Source organism: Passer domesticus, chromosome 4 (genome assembly GCF_036417665.1).
Source record: "Passer domesticus isolate bPasDom1 chromosome 4, bPasDom1.hap1, whole genome shotgun sequence".
Lineage (NCBI taxonomy): Eukaryota > Metazoa > Chordata > Aves > Passeriformes > Passeridae > Passer > Passer domesticus.
This window is the reverse complement of record NC_087477.1, coordinates 42273956-42287276: the sequence shown is the minus strand read 5'-3', so window position 1 is coordinate 42287276 and position 13321 is coordinate 42273956. Positions and strand designations below refer to the sequence as shown.

Here is a 13321-nt window from a genome sequence, read left to right as displayed (position 1 = left end):
CACTATTTGAGTTCCCTTTCTTATCATTATGGTAGAGGAGTTTCCTCTTTTAAAGTTAATTTCCTTTTCTACCCCTAGTTTCCCTTCAGAAGAGAAGTAAAAACCTTCCTGAAATCTGATAGCTCTGCTGTTCTGGACTAGAGCAGACAGCCAGTTCTGTTTCCTTGCCAGTTAGTGATTTTCTCATGCTGACAGATGTGCGAGACAGTGATAGATCAGATTAATTCTAATTTCTGAAGTGAGCCGACATTTGAACCCAGCTAATTTAAAATGTTCTTTCTGTGTTTAGTCTGCTCAGGCAATTTAACTGCAAATCTTTCTCTCAGTGCTGTCCTTCCAGCTCCTGTGGCTGGGTACATGGAGCCAGCGCTAGCCGCTCGCTTATTACGGCAAAGCGATGCAAGCGAATCGGGAGCTCACATGCATGCAAACCCCTGCATTAATTGCCTGTTCTGCTTTAGCACAGCTTGGTAGGACAACCCAACCTGTCCCTCACTAGGGGATGGCTCCTCCTCACCTGGTCACCCAGGAGCCTGAGGGGCATCACTTTGGGAAGGGTGCTGGAGGATACGAGCTTTAGCCATCTCGCAAGGCAGTTCCCTGTTTAATCCTATTATTTTCTTGCTTTCCATGACTCACCAGCCTCACAATGTGATTTGAATCAGCCTAGCATAAATATTTTTTTTTAAAACACTCATTTGTCTTTGTTTCCACAGATGTCATTTCCAAAGCTGCTTTCATTTCTCTCAATTCCTGTCTTTGCTATTTCATCATGAATACATTTGTAGGCCTCTTTCTAGGATATCCAAAAGTATCTGCATCAGAATATGTCTCTTTTTCTGAAGAGGCCCTATGACTTTTATTTTAAATAGTGAAAGCCCAAGATTGTTTTCAGTGAAAATTTGATTTTTTCTTTTAATAGAAAACAACCTCAGCCTATAAAAATTTATTTAATCAAAATCTCAGTGTTTCACTGAAAATGTCTTGATGTAAAATATTAGAAAAGTAAACTTAGGCAGGAAGAGAATGCTTTTTCTTTTGACAACACTGGTTTACCATTTACAGCCTCTTGAAATTCTTTACACTCTAAATTTACACAATGTGAAATTAGTGTCAATTATGCTAATCTTTTTAATCCACATTATTCATATTGACAATACTCTAATCTTTCAGACACTCAATTGTTTTCATGTTTTATCTTCCTCCCAGCTTGATAAGCAATGAATCTCTTTCCACACTTTATTTACTTTTGCTCTTTCCCCTATAAAGCATATACTCTTAACACAATTTTATTCTAGTCCTGCTTCTGTCTAATAAATGCATTTCTACTGCAGACAGCTTGTGTTATCCTTTTGCTTTACTCTCATCTGATTCTCAGAGGAAAATAGAAAGTCTTCCTACAGGTTTTCGAAGCAAAACCAGACAACTTTTCCAGTTATTCCATATTCTGGTAGAATTCCACATTGCTGATACTGAAATAAGGAGGCTACCATTATATATTACTGGAACAATGAAAAACCAAAATGTTACAGAAAGATAGTCAAGCTTTGAAGAGAATGTGTCTAATTGCTATCTCACAATACTTCCTAGCTCACTATAAATATAGTGTCATTCTTGAGCAGCATTGTGTACTGAATCTGTAATGTCTTACAAGGGAATTGTTTCAACTCATTGAATAAATGAAAATCACTTGGGATTCATTCCAAACCTGATTTTTTTTCATCATTTAACTTACTCAGTGTCTTGATTTTTTTTGCCTTTTCCATATACAGATATTTAATTATTTACTCCACAAAACCTTTAAAAAAAAAGGAAGGAAAGCTCCCCATCACATCGGATCAAACATTTGTAAATAATGAATAAGTGGATAATGAAGCATGCTAGACAAGACCATGATCATGTGATGAGACAGTACTGTTGAATAAGTCCTTTCAAGAAATGTTTGCTGCATTGTCTTTGATTGTCGCTGACTGGTTACTTCATTTCTTAGTGTTTCTGAGAACACAAAGTCCGTGGGGAGCCACACTGCCTTCTGCATCATTGGAATTGATTTGTCCTTTTGCGCTGCTGCAGAAGATGGTCACTGTTTTCATTTTTATACAGAAAAATATTGCTAAGCATTTTTAACACAAATCTAATCTCTAATGCACTTCATGGGGGTTTTTACTCCTTACAGACAGGACAGGAGTCTTTACCACAGGTAACAGATCTTCCAGACACTGGACAGACAAGTCAGAAATTCCGTATGAACTATGCCCATAAGACCAAGCCAGACCATCCCATACTGATTAAGGTGTGTGTCAGTGCACTTCACTGAGTGCTTAGGAAAGGGCAGCTCTCACATCCCTCACTGTTGTCTTCTTCTGCTCTTTTTTTGTTCAGAATACATGTGGTTCTGGAATATTTGAAATCATTTTCCTAGTCTGGTTCAATACACACTGTCAAAGTAGGAGTGGAGGGCTTGGGGTACAAGCTGTGCTTCAGTGTGCTTTTGAAAGAGTTTGCTGTGCTCTGCTCTTGAATCATGATAAACTGTAAAATGTCAGGTCAGTCCTTAAAGAATTAGTAAATGAGAGAACAAGTGCTATAGGCAGGAGGAGTGAAAGAGGTTCCTGATGAAATATGAGGACAGAGATTGCTCATCTGTACTGTATATTTTGCTACTTGTTAGTATATTTATTTATTTTTAAAAAAAACAACCCAGATTTCTGTGAATAGTCAGCTTTAGAAAAACTGATGACTGAAGCAGAGAAAGCATTAGCTTTCTCATTAAATGCTAGTTACTGATAACACTTGACTGACCTATATACCTCTTAAACAAGAAAAAGGTATTTCTAGAGCACCTGGGGAAATTAGCCATGGCTAAATTTTACTTAGATTTTAGAAATTATGTTAATCATTTTATGCCTACAAGTTTCATAATGTGGTTTGAGCCAGGCAGCTGTCGCTTACGCTGCTTGTCTCATGCAATGCAGCAGAGTTGCATGAGAATGAGAACGAGAATGAGAGCTTCAGGATCCAGCTACAGCATAGCAGAATATTAATGAGCTAGCTAGCATCCTGTTTGGTGCACATGGAAAGTGAATAAACCCCCAAAAAGATCTGAAATACTGAAAGAACCCATGCTGTGGTGCAGAGCCCAGCACTGAGGGAGAAGGCACTTTAATCTGTATGGCCTTCCCAGTGCTGCTGCACACCAAACTCCCATGTGCACTCCACAGGGACACTTCAGAAGTGATGAATGGATGGATGCAGGGCTTTTGTGCTCACCAGAAGCCCTCTTGGCACCTTCACTCCTGCTCTTTGAGCCCAGCCCTGGCCAGGAGTACCTGCTGCTTTCCTTCCCAGAGCATGGACTCAGAGCCAGGCAGGGGAGTGCAGGACAATGGGGCACAGCTCTGTTTTCCATTGTGGGAAGGAGGGTAAAATCTGCAAGAAGAAGGCAGAAAGGAATTCTACCACATCACATCTGAAACCTAAATTTTACCTGTATTGTGAAGAAACCCCGAGACAGTTCTGGCTGCACACCTGATAGCAGCATTTTGAAGTCTTCTGTAACCTACAGTAAGGGTTTCTCTGCATTTATTTCTCTGCATACCTCAGGTGCTGGAATAGACATGTTTATGCAATTCAATAGTCCAAAATATTTTTTAACAACCACCAGTGAATTTGGACAGGCAGCAACTTTAAATACTAGCCTTTTGCCTTGTCACAGAATCACAGAATATTCTGAGATGGAAGAGACACACAAGGATCATTTATTCCAACTCCTGGCCCTGGCCAGACACCCCAAGAGTCACACCCTGTGCCTGAGAGCATTGTCCAAAAGCTTCTTGAACTCTGCCAGGCTTGGTGCTGTGATCACTTCCCTGGGGAGCCTATTCCAGTGCCCAGCCACCCTGTGGGAGAAGAACCTTTCCAAAATATCCAACCTAAACTTCCCCTGACACAACTTATGCTGTTCTTTGGGTTAAACATGGTTAGATGCCACAAAGTAGGTGGCAGTGCCTTACCTGTATGCATTTTGTACAGGCCACAAGGACCTCTTCCATCCCTTTCAAGGGGAATGCTGATCTTCTCTCCTTTCATACAACATTTTAAAAAGGTCATAATTCAGAATTACCAAACATCCATAATTCATAAGACCAGACATCCAAGTGAATAAACCTTGTCCTGCTTCTACCACTACTTCAAACCTGCCATATGATTCCTTGGGGTTTGAGTGGATGTGCACACATCCTATGCCTTCACTTCTGCAATCAAAAGTCCTACTGAAAAAGACACAGACAAACCTGGATTATGAAAAATGGCATGTAATCAGTAGCATGTAGCATCAGTCTGACTGACATGTGCCTACTGCCATTGCTCTTCCTGATCCTGGGGGTGCAGAAAACAAGTTCTGTTTTCAGCCACCTCTTGATGTCAGCCCAACACCCTTCAAAAGCACCACAAGCATATGCACAGCAATGCTATTAAATACAGACAGCAGAGGAATGATTTGGAAGCAGCAGTCATTCCCTGTTAGATTCTTGTGTCTCAAATAATGAGATGCATGATGCCTGCCTCTTGCTGATAGCTGGACTATTGCTTGCTTTTTATAAGAAATTATTTGCTGGTAAAAAGCCAACCAACAAAATGCTGAATGTATTACTATGTAATTTCATGTGAAAAGAGATAGAAACAGCCTGTATCCTTGGATAATAACTAAATATTGATTTTCTAGTAGTTGTTTTATCTTCACCCAAATCATCATTTATTAATGGAGACAGTTCAGCCTCTGGTTTAAATAGGATTTGCTGAAGTTAATTCCCTATTTCTCTTACACTGCAGCTTTAGGTAAGCAAATGGTTAGTAGATCTTTTCATCAATGGGCACAAGGCTGAGGTATTCCAGACTCTTATGGTGAAGGTCATGAACTTCATTTTTGGAGGGAAACAGCAAAAAATAATGACAAGATCCACATGCAAGGAACCTAAGAAATACTAGTCCTTCATGCAACATATATTTAAACCTTGAAATCCTTGCCTGTGGAGTATTAAGTGCTTGAATAAGCATATAAAGCAAGACGTGTTTCCTGGACAAGTTGGCATTGAAATATAACTATTTTGTAGCATTCAAGGATTTATTGAATACAGTTTAGCAATGAGCAGTGTGTGTAGCTCTCCAGAAAACAGGGTGTGCTGGGGTGAGTTGTCATGATATGCCTGCTCTGTCACTATTCTCTCCCAATCAATTATTCACTTCTTCTGGCCTTCTGGGGTTAGACAGACCTTTGGTTCAATCTTGTCTACTCATTTTGATGCTCTAAAAAATAAACTCCTACATTCTGTAAGTAATTTTCAGTTTGACCTTCTATACACAAAAGGTACAACCTCTGATACAGGAAAGACAATTGATGAAGAAAGAGCTTGGCTTGTTACCTTGCTTGTGCCCCAGCTGGTGAATAAAAATAAGTTACACTGAGATCACATACAGAGTTCACATTTCTGAGTCAGCTATGAGGGAAAGTGAATTAATTGGAGTATAGGGCACCAAGAAGAAAGGAATACTAAAGCAGTGAATCTAGGTTCATCTATCTCCTACAAATCAATCAATCCATAAGTGAATTTCATTTTTTTTAACTCTCTTGGCTGTTTCAAACTGGAATTGGAGATTTTTCTCTCCCAAATTTTAAGGAGAGGTAGGATGCACTATTATTTGACCTCTTACAATATGTAAAATTGCTGCCTTCCATGGCAAAGAAAAAAATTATGAAAGAAAATTAAGTGCTCTTAAGCAAATATACTTAAAGTGAAATCCTAAAATGTTCCTTACTAATGAAAACCACAAAGAAATTCCTCCTCGCTACATTAAAATATAAAAATTTTATTGGAAATGGGTATTTCTCATAAGAACAGACAAGAGGGTTTGGTTTTCTATAGCCATTTTACTGCCTTGACAATCACCAGCTAACTCTCTTATCTGCCACAGTAGAAGTACCTCAGGGCTGCCAAAGCTTGAAGACTATAGAAATTAGTGTCTGCATATATGAGATATAAATTATCATGAAAACTCAAAAAAAGTGTTGTGAAATCATGTCACAATATAGAAACTAGCTCCCAGAATGATGCTTTTCATTATGGTAACTTTTGTGATGGACACCTCTCCAGCTTGTTCCCAAATCTGTCTGAAGAATGGCTATAAATGGATGTCCAGCCAGTCATGTAGTGCCTCACTAAGAGAGCCAAAAGATGTTAACATTTGGGCATGATGGATGTTTGTGATGATTCTGTGACTAGTCTGACTCAGACAGATGAAGCACTGTCATTCTTATGTGATATGTCTCTCTGGAAGACCACAGGGTCACAGGATGGGTAAGGCTGGAAGGGACCACAGTGGGTCACCATGTCCCTGCTCAAGCAGGGCCATCCCAGAGCACATGGCACAGGGTTGTGTCCAGAGGGTTCTTGAGTATCTCCAGTCCAGGGAGACTCCATAATCTCTCTGGGCAACCTGTTACAGTGCATGGCCACCTGCACAGTAAAGAAGTTCTTCCTCATGTTCAGGTGGAACTTCCTGTGCATCAGGTTCTGCCCACTGCCCCTTGTCCTGTTGTTCAGCACCACTGAGCAGAGCCTGGATCTCTGACATCCTCCCTTCAGATACTGATAGACAAGGACGAGGTCCTTTCTCAGTTTTCTCGACACTGAACAGGCCCAGCTTCCTCAGCCCTTCCTCAAAAAAGAGATGATCCAGTCCAAGCTCCAGTCACTAAATCATCTTTGTTCCCCTCTAATGGACCCACACCATGGCTTCATTGTCTCCCTTGAACTGGACACCACTCCAGTTATGCCTCACCAGGGCTGAGCAGAGGGGCAGGATCACCTCCTTGGCCATGCTGGCACTGCCTTTCCTAACACACCCCAGGATCCCACTGGCCTTCTTGCCCACAAGGGCACAATGCTGGCCCATTGTCCCCAGAGCTGCTCTCCAGCAGGCTGGCCCCCAGCCCGTCCTGGTGCAGGGGGTTATTCTTGCCCAGGTGAAGGACCCTGCATGTGTCCTGGTTGAACTTCAGATGGTTCTTCTCTCCCCATCTTTCCACACCGTCGAGGTCCTTCTGAAGGGCTGCACAGCACTCACAGTAGTGATAAAACCCACGCATTTTGAGGCAGAAGAGATGCCATCCTGGGAGAGATACTTTCTTCTCCTTTTTGGCTCATTCAAATGCCAAGTCTTGTTTTTATTTGTCTTATTTTTACAGGAATGTATGGTGTAAAACACACTCATTGGGCTAACTTCTGCTCCTCTGCACCATTACAGAACCAGAATAATTTCAGGAGAATTAAGTGAAAGCACCATATTGCCCAAAAGGAGTGTGTGCACAAGCACTCACAAATCAACCAGGCTGTAGTGTTACAGAAAATGGTTACAACAAAAGGAAGAATTCAATTTCAGCAAATATTTTGATCATGTCTGCACATGAATAATGAATAATGAAAGAAACCCAAACAATACAGTCTGCTTCTTACTAGAGTCAATGAGTGCTATTAAATCACAAAGAGAAGAATTCACACCTACAGGTGTTTTTTCATACCTTTTTGTTTACTTTTTCATCTGGTAAACTCTTATTGATCTTGTACTGCTGTTGACTGTGTGTTGACTATGTTGATATAGTCTGTAGGCTTGTCTGAAAAAATATCTGTCTCAATGTCTCTATTTCATTTGAGCCTGTACCTCTTGTAGTTTCCACAGCATCTTATGGTTCTGAAGCTGGCTGCTTACTTTCTGCCAGTTCCAGTGATAAAGGGCCCCAGGTCACGGAAAACAAGCAGCACTTCGTGAACATCTTTGCTGCTGTTCTTTCAGAGAAAGAAATAAAAAAAAATTTAAAAAGAAAAAAAGCTTTATCTAAGTTTGACTATTTTCTCTGTTTCTATGGGAACAAGAACAGATGAAGAAGCAACTGCCAGACATCAGCTGGATTGTTGAAACTCAAGCCAAGGAAAGTGGCTGCTGATGAGGAGCTTCAGGCTTCATTTGGACTGTCCACTGGGTTGCTAAATTTGAAATGGTTTCATATTGCAGTGTGGAGAAACAGGGAATTGCATCAGGTTTAAAACCAATGAAAATAGTTTTTCCCTGGGATCTCTTCAACTCTTGTGCCTTCTATGACAAACTCAGAATAAAATTTTTATTTTTACTAAAAGAAAGAACACAAAGATTAGTAAACTTTCTTGCTCAGGTGATTAAATGCCCTTGAATGTTTTTTCAACTTTTATAGCAATACTTCAAAAGTATGGAGATCAGCAGATATCACCATTATCACAGATTGTCAACTCAAACACTTAGCTGAGTGAAAAGGGTACCTGACAGATATGGGGTTAACAGGCCTGAGAAAAGACTCTTTTTATTACCCATCCCTGACCACAGCTCTAATTCCTGACACTCTAATCCCTGATTTACCATTTCACACAGCTGTTCTTTTATAAAATCTAATCTCCTGGCTCTAAGACCTCAACTTCTCCTTTCTATCCGTGTAATTTCAAGCTCTCTTGCAATAAAATCCCCCATCTTCTTCTTATCCCATTTTCAAGCATCTCCATTTCAATCTGCTACCCAAGAGCTTCCAGCCACCAGTTCCTCACCAGCCTTTCCTTCCCCTGTGCCCACTGCTGCTGGCAACAGCTGTGACCACAGCCCTGGCTGCTCTGACTTGCAGAGCCCCTTTCTCCTGTGCTCTCCCTCCTGCCTCAGGAGGGGTTTCAGATGGAAGACACAAGTTGCATTTACCAATAATCCATCCAAACAAAGCTCCAAAGAGATAAAAAGTAGGGCATATGAAAAATTTTGTCATAGTGCTAACATAGTGCATTTCTTTTTATTGCCTCTATCTGAAATTGAGCGTGTGAAAGGGAGAGTTCTTCAGGCTGGTGCCACAATGAGATATAAATGGTCTGAGTATTACTATGTGCAGTGGAGCTACACTGACCTAATTTATGGCAGCTGAGAATCTGGTCACCAGCTTACATGCCTACTGTTCTGTTTTTGCTTTGCTTTGGAAAACACCGGATGGAAGCATTTAGCTACATTTTGTGGTGGCAAAAAAATGGGCAATACAAATTTCTGTGTGAGAACCACTTTTCCTTCTTTTCCAATGGCTCACTCCATCATTTCCAGATATATTTGTCAACATCTGACGTTCTTTTCTCCTTTTAAAATATTGTTCTACTCAACTCAAGCATTACTTAGGGAAAAAAAATTGAGAAGAAAAAGGATAGACAAGTGTCTAGTGTCTCAGTGTTAGGCAACTAATAACTTTGTATTAACCACAGCAAGTAACTGAGGGTAAAATAAAATAAGACATCAGGCTTATCTTTAGTTTTTTCCATGAAAAAAATATTTTGGTCTGGTATAATTTTACAGAGTTCAGTAGAGTTCCTAAGTATGGATTTACAAACCAATCGTGACCTCAAGTGGCACACTGTTCATCTGAATAAAATAGCTGCCAGTGTACATTAGGATTGAAGTACTCCTGAGTTGCTAGGTGCTACAGTGTTCAGATCCAGCAGGGTCTGCATTAAGTGTTTCCAAGATTATAAACAATGGGAACACATCTGTGCCTTAATAGCCTACATCTCCCTTTGACCAGTCTGCAATCACATTATAAAAAATATACTAAGAACACTGCCTAGGACCATACTTTTGTAATGAGCTGTTTCAAAATCAATTAAGCTGTGTGTGTTAATAGAAAATGAAAATCCAATGAATTGTTGAACTCTAATAGGCAATTCTCCCTGTGTAGATTTTGTCCTTCTCTAAAGCTGAATGCAGAAACTTGGCTGCTTTTTTGTGTTCAGGGTTGGCTTTCACCTCTTTCCATCTGAAAAGTGTCTAGTGAGAAACTGAAATCTGCATCAGGCAAAGGTTCTCAGCAGCCTCTGGGAGGATATAACTCTAAATATGGCTGTATATGACTTTCAGGCACAAAAAAACTCATAAAATCCAATTTCAGATGCTGAGGTAGGAAGGATGAGAATGGTCTTGGTTACACACTCAAGCCAACAAAATATTGCTGAATGTTAAAACCTGACCTCCTGACAGCCAGGAGGGAAGTATCCAGTAGTGATCAGTGAAGTGCCCCAGAAACATGAAAGTAGCACCCATTTTTTCCAAGTAACACTGGTAAAAGCCACTCTACATTGACATCCTAAGGTGTGGGCTGCAATGTAAGGAAAGAAGTGTGGCAAGATATGCAAAGCACATGCTTTCCCTTGGCTTTGTTAGGTGCTAGTCTTAGGGAGACCTGCAGATGGACAGAGCCCTCGAGGGCCTGATGATCATTCACACTTGGTGCATCCTCACGGGTGAGCCAAAGACAGTAGGGTGTCTGCAAGCCTTCCATCCTGAGTGTTCCAGCCTGTGTCTGAGAGAATGTTTGCTTAATTAGGGCTGCAAATTATCCAGGTAAAATGAAGGCCTGCTACCTGGCCACCTTCAGTCAGAGTGGTAGGACAGGTCCAATGAAATTTCAGTCAGGTACTGCCAAACATCCTGGGCAGGTTACGGAGCTAAGGGCATGTATATCTAAAGGCATGAAATGGTTTATTGGGAGATTTTCAAAGGAATAAAATGGAGTTGAAAGCATAAATTCAAAAGCATCTGTCACTGAAATTTGCTTTTCTCTATCTTTCAGCTCTTTTTGTAACAGAAAGTTCAGCAGTAAGCACATCAGCTGGCAGGAGCTCAGCTATAGACACCAACACCAAGAATCACAACGGTACAAAGATTAGAAGTGCACTTCAGTTTGTTTGTGCTGGAAAAAGCAGTCTTAATAGTTTACCTCTTTAATCTGTTTTTCATCTCAGCAGCTGTGATACTGGTTAGGTGTAACTTCTGTAGAAAAACATTAATGCAGTTTCTAATCTGAAATCACAATCACAGGAACAAAAAAAAGTCATCAGTGCTCTGACATTTGTCATTTTACCTGCTCTTTTTTTGATGAGTCAGTATTTCATTGTTTCAAACAGAAAGGCTTGCTGTGATAGAGTTGTAGTCATATTTGCACTGTTTGCTCTCCCCCACTGTTTGAGTGTCACTTGTTTAGGATTTCTGAAGACATAAGGCTGTAAACAGACCTTGAAGGATTGTCACTTGTAGATCCCTAGAGGAAAATCTCTTCTGCAGCAAACTGGGTAGAAGATGGGCAACCAAATGTGAAAGGGGAGGTATTCAAGGACACGGCATCGTTCTGCCAGCATCACTCACAAAGGTCTGTATCTTTTGTTTATCAGGATCCTCCCCTTTCAGCAGCAGAGCCTGCACTATGAGCACCTGTTTCCAGCAGAAGGGACAAGCAACTTCCTGTGTAACAGGACAAAACTGGTAAGCAAAATCCCTTCTTGAGCCAAAGATCAGTATTTTTCAAGTCGCATGACTGCCTCATCCTGCTGTCTTGTCCTGTCAAGCACCCTGCAGAACTTCCTGCTGCTTTATTAATGTTAAATTACTGGGGTTTTCATAATCATTTGAAGAATCATTAGTCTGAGGTTTTATTCAGAAATCAAGATTTAAGCATTATGCAGCCAAATACTCTAATTTCCTTCATAGTAGTACCAAGTTTCCATATATATTCAATTGCACAGAGAGAGAGAAAAATTTTCTGGTATCATCCACATTATGTCTCAGAGAAGTAGCAAACTGAGCAACAAAAATGATGAATTGGATTTTTTTTTTATGGACTGGAACAGCTATATTCTACCATAGGAAAGCCAGAGCAGCTAGAAATTAGCTGTATCATACATATGCAACAGATGCTTATGACATTATGAAGTGTTCCAGGAGTTTGTCAGGAACAGCTAAATAATAAACACAAAGTAGAAGTTGCTACTTGCTCTTATAGCCCAGAAGAGATCAGGAGAGATACTAGATAGTAGTTTATCAAGAGTAAGACAACATACCATTGGGGTTTCCAGCTAACTTAAGAGTCAGAAAGGCAGCTTCTTCTGAGGTTTAAAATCAGAATTCATAGCACAGGCACAAATACTAAGAGGGAAAGGATGATGAATAGGATAGATAAATCAGAAAGCATGCTTTCAGGGAATATTGCAAGCTTAGGCTTTTGAATAGCAATTATGGAGAGCATGATTTTTCATTTCAATTTATGTCCTGGTAATCAATTATACACTGAGCTGGATATAAGTCTTTTGCTGCACCATTAGAAGAAAACAAGCAAATAAAATAAAGATTCTGAATGCAGTGAGTCCACTTCCTCTCTTTTCTCTACCTTTAATTCCAGTTATCTGAGATAACCACGGAATTTTAACTTCTAAGAAAGCAAACTTGCTATGCACAGTGAGATTGACTTTATTATAGCTTCAGCCTTGCATAATTTTTAGTTCTACTTGTCCTTGCAATCATTCCTCTGGCTTAATAGGACTCGTGAGAGATCTCAACACTGAAAACCATAGTGTATTCCTAACACTAAATTTTCACCTGTCACCTACATAAGCAGGAATTAAAGCATCTTCCTCATGCTGTGGTGACAGAGGAGAGGTTTGCTGCTGCACACACCCATCCCACCATGGCTGCACCCAGCTCTGCCTTAAAGTATTTATATTTTGCAAAACCACCCATCAGCCAGTGTTAGTGTCAGTACAAGAACATCAACACTTCTTATCTGTAAAATATTTTTCCCCATGGATCTTGCTGCCAGTTCAGTTCTGGTATGAGTAGTACAGCTGATGGAGGCACAGAGAAGAAATGCACTGCCGAAGTGCCCATCTACCACCACTCACTTCACGCATTAATGTGGAGTGGCCATCAGCTTTTGGTGCCTCAGGCCACCTCAGTGCTCCAGAGAGTGGGAGGTAGGAGAGCAAGTTTTCATCAGGGCTAAGGATGAGCTCCCTGAGGGGAGTTGCCACAGCCACGCTGTCATCGCTCAGTGCCCTCAGTCTGCCTGTGACAGTACGCGTGCTCAGTCCAAGGGTGCCTGTGAAACACTTTCTGTCAGCTCTGTTTGAGAGCTCCTCTGGAAGCTGGGCTACACTGAACTGGAGAGGCAGCAGACATGTGGTGGCACTTGCACACTTACACCCTGTGGAGCTGTCTGCTTTAGAGTGCAACCAGGATGAAGGTTCCTGACAAATGCAATGTACTTTGTCCTCACAGCAGCATAAACCAAAATTCAAAGCACTGAAAAACTGAAAAATGCTTCCCCAGCTCAGCTCCTGGGAGCAAGCCTCAGAATCCACTGGGAAAGGGTCTCTCATCCTCGGCTCCAACCCTCAGGTTTGATTTGGTGAGCAACTGTAGCCATGCTCTGCTGAGATGGGCTTGC

The 13321-nt window shown here is 40.9% G+C and overlaps 1 protein-coding gene and 1 non-coding gene across 8 annotated transcripts in view; one reads left to right on the top strand and one right to left on the bottom strand.

The window, feature by feature from the left end:
- The window catches only part of MAP9 (microtubule associated protein 9), a 96810-nt gene that overhangs the window by 58137 nt on the left and 25352 nt on the right, over positions 1-13321 (top strand). For 6 of the 7 annotated variants that reach the window (XM_064417448.1, XM_064417449.1, XM_064417453.1 and 3 more), the window contains exons 12-13: positions 10676-10759; positions 11274-11364. In XM_064417448.1, the coding sequence (XP_064273518.1) occupies positions 10676-10759; positions 11274-11364 (175 nt within the window). Of the gene's footprint in view, positions 1-10675; positions 10760-11273; positions 11365-13321 lie in introns of those variants that run through there. The other variant, XM_064417456.1, reaches the window with a different exon arrangement.
- On the bottom strand, positions 3971-4096 carry LOC135300173 (U6atac minor spliceosomal RNA). The gene has a single exon (XR_010362062.1). It is a non-coding gene; the product is annotated as a U6atac minor spliceosomal RNA (small nuclear RNA).